At 26.8% G+C, this 8,750-nt stretch overlaps 1 protein-coding gene across 2 annotated transcripts; it reads left to right on the forward strand.

The window, feature by feature from the left end:
* Positions 1-4,678: 4,678 nt before the first annotated feature.
* LOC145167862 (myosin heavy chain-like protein) lies at positions 4,679-8,517 on the forward strand. 2 transcript variants are annotated; one of them, XM_079087123.1, is made up of 3 exons: positions 4,681-5,188; positions 6,303-6,410; positions 7,754-8,511. In XM_079087123.1, the coding sequence occupies exons 1-3, from the start codon at positions 4,802-4,804 to the stop codon at positions 8,456-8,458; spliced, it is 1,200 nt and encodes a 399-aa protein (XP_078943249.1). In that variant the 5' UTR covers positions 4,681-4,801; the 3' UTR covers positions 8,459-8,511. The 2 variants fall into 2 exon arrangements, with proteins under 2 accessions (XP_078943250.1, XP_078943249.1); XM_079087124.1 differs by lacking the exon at positions 6,303-6,410 and having other exon boundaries at positions 4,679-5,188; positions 7,754-8,517.
* Positions 8,518-8,750: the final 233 nt, after the last annotated feature.

Raw genomic sequence — 8,750 nt, forward strand, 5'->3', positions numbered from 1 at the left:
GTTTATGGCTAACGATTTTTGGTTTATGATTTTAGGATCTGAGTGTGATGTTTAAGATTTGCGGAGTTATTCACTCATTTGTAACTAATGAGTTACTTTTTATAGTGCTGAATAAAAAGTTATTATTATTTATCCAAATAATTTCTAAGCGGCGATTAATTTTTTTGGTGGACATCGAATAGTTTCTTTCGATTTGAGTTGTTTCATTATGACGTCTACTTCATATCTACATGCCACTTCACTTTTACGGTTAAATTCAATTCGGTGAATAGTTTGGATTAAAAATAACACACGTTTTTGTTGAGTTATAAATGAAATGTGTGGTTGTTTTGTGATTAAAAATAAGATTATTGTCTATGTTTTAGTGTTTTGCATTTAGTCGTTTATAATTTTCATTAAAATGAATGTGTGTACACAAAATAGTACTTTCTCAATCATCAGAATTTGATGAAAATAACAAAAAAAAAAAAAAAAAAGTCTACACAATTTATTTGGAATTAAATCTTCACACCTCAAAGAATATTTTAATTATATTATTATAAGAAAGGTTAAAGATTACAAATCGTATTAAAATTTTAATTACAGTTTACATTTATAAAGATATGGTTAACAATAAGATAGAAATTTTATATTTATTTATTTTTGTCTTTTATAAAAAAAATATATAATAAATTGATTTACCAACGTATTTGCTTTCTAGTATTTGTCACATTTAGTTATACAACTTTATAACCTACGTCTTTCATTTAATCATCATATTATAACTATTTTATCTTTTTTATTAGTTACATATAAAAGTAAATAAAAATAATCAATCTTACTGATTTTAATAAAAAAATCTATTTTATGAATAAAATTGGATTAACTGAATATGAATATTTTTTAATGAAGTTATAGTTTTTGTTTTTAGGTACATTAACCTAGATTATTTTTTGGGGTTGGCTAACGTGTCACATTATTGCTTTAACACGCTTGTTTACACTTTGGGCCTTTGGGGATTTTAAGGAAAAATCAATTATTACCACTAATTATCCCTAACAATCGAATATTACGTAGGCGGCCCCTATTCTATCTGACAACAAAATAATTCTCAAAGATATCAAACATTTCATAACCTTACTTAAAACGAACAGGACCACACTCTTATTTACATTTATATATTTAACTCTTTTTAGAATCTTTATAAATCAAACATTTTATAACCTTACATAAGACGAACAGGGCCACACTCTTATTTACGTTTATATATTTAACTCTTTTTAGAATCTTTAATAACATATGTAAAAGTAACCCTATTAAATTGACATTATCACTTTAAGTTACAACCTACAAATATTTTCTTTCATTTTTGGATCCAAATCAAAGTTTAAAATGTTTTAGTGATTATATATAAGGTTATTTGATATACTTATCACTGCCATAAATATGATTGGGTGTCAAGATATTGTTACCTCGTCACCACACAAACCATGGACAGATCTTATATAGGACTAGGGGCTGTGACCCCTTGAATTTTTTTTGGGAGAAGTAATCCATTACTACTGGTTAATGCGTTTTGGTATCTATTGGTTATGGTTAGTATTGGTTGTGGTTAATGGTTTTTTTTCGGTTAATGATTTTGGTTAATGGTTAATATTGGTTAACCATAATGTTAAAAAATGATACAAAATGAAAGTATATTGGTATAAAAATGAAAAAAGAATACAAAAAATATTGGACCAACAATTTTTGTAAGCTTTTGAAATCTTATAATAATAAAATAAAACATATAACTTTTGTATTTGAATGCGACCTCTAAACAACTCTGCTAAACGCTTACAATGTGTAGAATTAAGAATTACCAAATTAATCAATTGTCTTAGAATAATGCGTGATTGTTATTGCATGTGTCTGTGTGTGTGCAACCGTGGTTGGTTTAATTCCTCAATCATGTCTACTGATAATTGAACATTAATGATTTTTTTAAATTTTAATTGCACTTGAATAAGTTGAAGTATATTATTTTATATATAATGTATAATTTATATATATATATATATATATATATATATAATTATAAAGTTATCGGTTCGGTTAATCTATAAAACCATAATCGAACCGTTAGCTATCAGTTTGTAAAAAATACAAACTGAACCATTGATTTTAAAAATTGTTTGGTTAATATGGTTCGGTTTTATCGGCTAATTTTGTTATGATTCGGTTTTGCGGTTATTATGCTCACCCCTACATAAGACATTGAGCCCGACATGTCATAATCAAACCTTAAGAAAAAGATAGGATATAGGTCTAAATGTTTGATGACAAAACGAGCTTATGTTAATATTTATACCTCATGACCCTCATTCATGACACTATATAAAACCAACCCTTAATTTTATCTGTAAGAGTATTTCCAATAGGGACTTATTTTAGAGTTTTTTTTAAGTGATTCATCACTTATTTTCATTTAACACCATTGGAGTAAATTGTTTTTTGTGTATTTATATTGACCACTCAATATATATTGAGTGGTCAATATAGTATAAAGCTTTAAGCATCTAACCCATTCTATTTTTAACATATTTTATTTTTACCCATTAATTATATTGTAGTTTTAAATGTTTTTCATTTATTTAACTATTTAATTATTTCTACCATAGTTTTTCATTTATTAAATGTTTATATACTAATTTTTAGTGATAATCTTAATTTAAAATATTTCCTATTTAATTATAATATGTTTAAAGACTATTAATTAAATGAGGAGGTTGTATGAACATTTTAGATAGATAAGGATCAATAAGTTAAATTTATTAAAAAAACTATGAAAAAAGCTTAACGATTGGAGAGCCCATTTAATTAGAGGTCAAAAGTATTAGATTAATAATGTGACAAAAATATTAAGGTGTTGTTTGTTTTTTCTGAGGCAAAATGTCAGCAGTTTGTGGACCATTTCTGTAGACCTCTGCAGCAGAAGAGGTGGACCAAACGTCTGCAGTCTGAAAAAAAAGACTGTTTGTTTTTTTAACATCTGCAGACTACTAAAATAAACTAAAATCTAAATAAACTGATTTTTTTAAACTACAAAGTGTTTTTTTAATGTATTTATGACTTTGTCATAAATAATTAACAAATCTAAATCAACTTTTATTTATTATTGTACAAAAAGTGAAAATAAAAATGGTACAAATTAACGTATATATTTGATAAAAACCAACAATTTTGGTCGCAAAGTTATGCCTAAACATTGTAATTAGGAATCAAAGAATTTGATATATAAATGGATGAAATAAACTTTAATTTTTTCAATTAAATAAATTAAAAACGTGCCATAAATATATTTCTAAGAAGTTGACGATGTTGTATTAAATAATGTTTTATAAAATTTGACACAAAAAATATAAGAATTTTTTTTTCATATTTATATAAACAAATTCACCGACCATTATTGTAATAATTTTTTATTTATAAATTTTTCAAAAATATCATATTTGTGTCGTCGAACTTTTTTTTAAGTATTGTAAATTTTTTTTTCAAATTGTGTATCACTAATAAAGTTGGAATAAATGTAAATTAAGTAAAACTAAATATATATATATATATATATATATATATATATATATATATATATATATATATATATATATATATATATTATGATTTTTAGGGTTTTTTTGTTTTTCATAGAACCTAAACCTATATATATATATATATATATATATATATATATATATATATATATATATATATATATATATATGTTTTTTTAGGGTAGAAGATGTCTGAAGATGTTAGAAGACTCTGGTCTACATCTGCGCCAAGAAGATGGTGCGCATATATTTTTAGGTATGCAGTCTTCAAAAAAAACAAACAGTTTGCGAAGACTAATGTCTGCGCGTGGTCTGCGCCGCACAGACAAAAGAGGTCAAGAAGATCTGAGGACAAAAAACAAACACCACCTAAGTGATAGGTTAGGTTAACCATTGGAGATGCTCTAATACCAAACCAAATAATATATATATATATATATATATATATATATATATATATATATATATATATATATATAATATAAATTTTAAAATAGTATAAAAAACAAATATATCCATATTTGTGTACGGCCACAAAATACAAAAGATTGCCCATTCCACAAAACAACTACTAATTTATCAAATGGATTCACTATAAAGTTATTATTTTCGGTCAAATTAATCTCGAGTTAAGATATATTTTAGATTTTTTTTCATTATTACACTAAATTTGTCGTCAAAAACATTTGTCACCCCATTTTATACAGTTCACAATATATTTGTGCTACGAAATTGGTTTTGAAGATCCCTACAACAGAAATAGCATCAATTTAAAAGAAGATTTTGAATAATTTGACATTATGAATGCCAAATTGCAATTGACGTTGCGAAATAAAAACTCCAATTTTTTAATGCGAAATTTGACATTAAAAAATTGCAATTGGTTTTGCGAAATTGATAAATTGTCATCATCTTTTTTTTTCTGACGTTTTTGTTTTCAAATTTCAAGGGACCATGAAGGTTATTTTGTAGAACGTGATTTTTTTTTCCATAAATTAGTTATGATTGACTTTTTTTTCCTTTAAAATACATATAACTTACCCACGTTAACGGGAACCATAAAATCCTTTTATGTATCTCTAATCAAGTATCGGACGCATGCATCTACCATAAAAGGAATAAAAAGCTTTCACAATACTTCTGATAACAAGTCTTTTCGTAGGGAGAAGGGGACTTGAAAAGAATTTGAATTTTGATAGAGGGGAAAAGGTCAAAAATAGAGAAAATAGAAGATGGATATTGGAAAAAAGCAAGAACTATTTGGAATAAAGTTGAAAAATGCGATTTTAATCAGTAAAAAAGCCAACAAAACCACACCTTCTCCCACTTGGAAACTAGGGTTTTCTAATTCATCTTCTCCACATCATCATTTCTCAATGAAATCATCCCTTTCCGCTAGAAAGATTGGTGCAAATCTTTGGGAAGTTCAACCCCAATTCAATTTCAACACAAACGACGGTGATCGTGATGCCGATGATGGTGATGGTGATCGTGATGGTGATGTTGCTGTTGATCGTGGTGGTCTAATCCACCACCATCACCGGCGCCACCATGAGAAAGACGAATTTGAGGTTTCTGATCAATTGGATGGAGAATCTTCTGATAGTGATCCACATACTGTAAGTTTCTCCTTATAAAATTTCATTCTTTTATAGGTAATTGGTGGTGGTGGTGGTGGTGATAGGCTGAGCCACCGCCGTCGACGCTGTCATAGATGAGTTTTGAACTTTTTGATCAGTTGAAAGAATTTTCTCCTGATAGATATTCACACATCACACCCTGCAAGTTTTTTCCTCGAATTTCCATTTTCTTATGTTAAAATTGTTTTTCTAAGCATTTAAATTAATGATTTATATTGATAAAAACATAAAAGAAAGACCAGTACATTTAATTTTATTGTACGTTAATCGTTGTTTATGCTTTTAAACTTGATCCGAAATCGAGACTACTTTTCGTATATTCATCATCTTATAGTTTTTAAAAATATTTCTTTAACATACACCCAAAAAAAAAAAAAACCCTAATTAACTCAAAAGCAAACAAATGGTTGTTCTCGAGGAACCATAATTAAAAAATGTAATATAAGCTTTATGAAAAGTAAGGAAATTATAAAATTCTTTAAATATTGATGAAGATATTAATAAATGCAGTTTTATGCATAAATTATGACTGATAATATTGTTTTTAGAAAGATTTGGAAAATTATATTTGAAGATATAAAATATTTAACTACATGATATTTCTATTGAAAATATATCAATCTTTAGACAAACTCATCGATTGAGACGAAAATTTTACTCTTTTCCTTTATAAAGCAGACATAGAAAGAGTTCAAACATCGTAACTTGGTTTTTGCTACAAACAATGAAACAAACTGATGTTTTTATTGAAAAGACAAAAACTTTCGAAAATGCAAAATTTATTTTATTAAAAGGGCAAATTCCATGTAAAAGAAATCTTCATTTTGAATGTGCATTTTTAGATCTGAAGTTCAAAGGTTTATGTTATAATTTGAAAATTAAATAACGAACCTGGTTACCAGACGTGGAAATTTTATTTTTAGGTGACATTATCTTTTATTTGAGTATAAACATTAATTTCGAAAATACAATACCAAGAATGGCTTTCAAGAATTATGGAAATGTAAATGTAAATTGCCTTAAAGTATGTTTATTTTTTAATCTTTTTTTGTTTTTACAAAAACAATTGTTTCCTTTTTCTATTTCTATTCAGCCAGAAATTAAGACCAGTTTGAGAAGAAAAAGTAAAAAAATGTCGCCAATTGGGAAAAATGAAGATCTACAACATGTATCTTCTGCAAGTTGTTGTAGTTCAATGCAGGTACTTTTCGGGTTAAATGAATAAAATAGCAACGTAATTTATTTATTTGTTTATTTATAACACTCGACTTTCTTTTTTTCTCATTAAAATATTAAAAAAGAACTACCTAACTATAACAATGTCCTCCAAATACAAAACAATTTGCGTACTTTAAGTAGAACTTCAACGTACAATGTCGTAATAAGATTTTAATATATATATATATATATATATATATATATATATATATATATATATATATATATATATATCATTGTTGCAGAAATCGGGATTAATCGGCGATTAATCGTGGATTAAGCGCTTGACGTTCTCCAACCGTCGAGGATTAGGGTATTAATCAGAAATTTAGGATTAATCGGGTTTGGCGGGATTAATCGGTCAACAAAAGTCAACAAAATTCGAAAAAAGTAAAACAAAATGTCAAAAAAAATTCAAAAAATCAACTTTTTTTTTTCACTCCAAAATTTTCAAATTTTCAAAATTTCAAATATTATACCAAAATGTTCATATATTCGTATTTTCAAAATTTCAAATTACAAATTTTCTTATTTTCTAATTTTGAAGTACTTGTTTTTCTTAAGATATATTAATATTTGATTAATTTTAATATTTTATTAATAATATATGATCTCCGATTAATCCCCACCAAGACCGATTAATCCCTTAACAACAGTCGACCGTCGAGCTACCGTCAAACGATTTTTACAAACTTGATATATATATATATATATATATATATATATATATATATATATATATATATTACGTTTTTTTGTTTTTTTTGTTTTTTGGTTTAAACGCAAAAAGATAACAACATATTTTTATATATTCGTTACTTATAAAATTCTATTTTCATTTTTTTCTCTTCCGAAATTATATTTCAAAAAAATGTACCTAATTATAGCAATGTCGTTTAAATACGAAATAATTTTCATTGTGGAAAGGGATATAATTTCGAAGTATAATGTTAGAATAAGAAAAATATTGAAAATTAAGTGTCTTAATAAGAAAAAAAAATTGCAAGTACAATGTCATAATAATAAAAACATAAAATACATTTCTCTAAAGTACAATGTCATGATAAGAAAAAATATGAAAGTACAATGTTATAGGCTTATAATAGAAATAAATCATAGTAAGATACTAAGATGCTGTAATAACAAATAAATAAAAATATATTAAAAATATTGAAAATTAAGTGTCTTAATAAGAAAAAAAAATTGCAAGTATAATAGAAATAAATCATAGTAAGATACTAAGATGCTGTAATAACAAATAAATAAAAATATATTGCTATTTCTTTGTAAATTAATCCCAATTTTTGTCATCATTTCTGTTCATAGGTGACGCCTTACGCTTGTGCCATTACCCCAAGTGGCTACACCTTGAAGACATCAACACATCTCCTTAAAGTCCTCAATCGAATTTGGAACCTTGAAGAACAACATTCATCCAACGTAGCATCAATCAAAGCCCTAAAACACGAACTCGACATTTCACGAGCACAAATCAAAACCCTAATCGAAGAAAGAAAAAACGATCATAAAGAAATTAACGAATTGAAAAGGTCAACACACGAGAAGAGGAAAAAAGCAGTTCAGTCAACAAAAGACGAGATCTCAGATACAAAATCTTCATTGATTCGCGAGAGAAAAGCACGGATTTTGTTGGAAAGTTTGTGCGATGAATTTGCAAAAGGGATTAAAGATTACGAACAGAAAGTGAGATCTTTACAGCAAAATCGTGGGAGAAAAGATGAAAATGGACCCGATCGGCTGATTCTTCATGTTTCTGAAGCATGGCTTGATGAAAGGGTGCAGATGAAGTGTGATTTATCAGAGAACACATCGATTTCTGATAATTTATGTTGTGAAATTGAAACGTTTCTTGAGGCTAAAAAGAAACAATCGCGTGGTTCTAGGGTTGAAGACGACTGTGAGCCATCTTCAAGGATGGTGAATCAGGGTGTAAAATCGAACACATTGATGGCAAAATTACTTGAAGCAAGGTTAGAAAGCAAGCTTTTGAAATCAAGAAGTAAGAACTAAGAAGGTTGTTTAGGTTTAGCATAGTTTTTTCTTTTTTTTTTTTTTTTTTTTTTTTTTTTTTTTTTTTGTAATTTTGGTTATAGTATAATGTGAAGAGATGGTATATTGATCTTGAAATCATCATCTGTTTGTCATTTTCATTTCAAGACATTTTCGACCTAACTCTAGTTTTGGTTAAAAAAAAATGGTGTAAATCAAAGCTTTAACAGGATCAACTCACACCGAAATAAGCAGAGCAAGAACTCAAAACAAAACAAACGAAATGAGGCAAATTTTTGTGTTTATTTCCTCG

Source organism: Lactuca virosa, chromosome 3 (genome assembly GCF_052849685.1).
Source record: "Lactuca virosa cultivar CGN04683 chromosome 3, Lactuca_virosa_CGN04683_v6, whole genome shotgun sequence".
NCBI classification, from domain to species: Eukaryota; Viridiplantae; Streptophyta; class Magnoliopsida; order Asterales; family Asteraceae; genus Lactuca; species Lactuca virosa.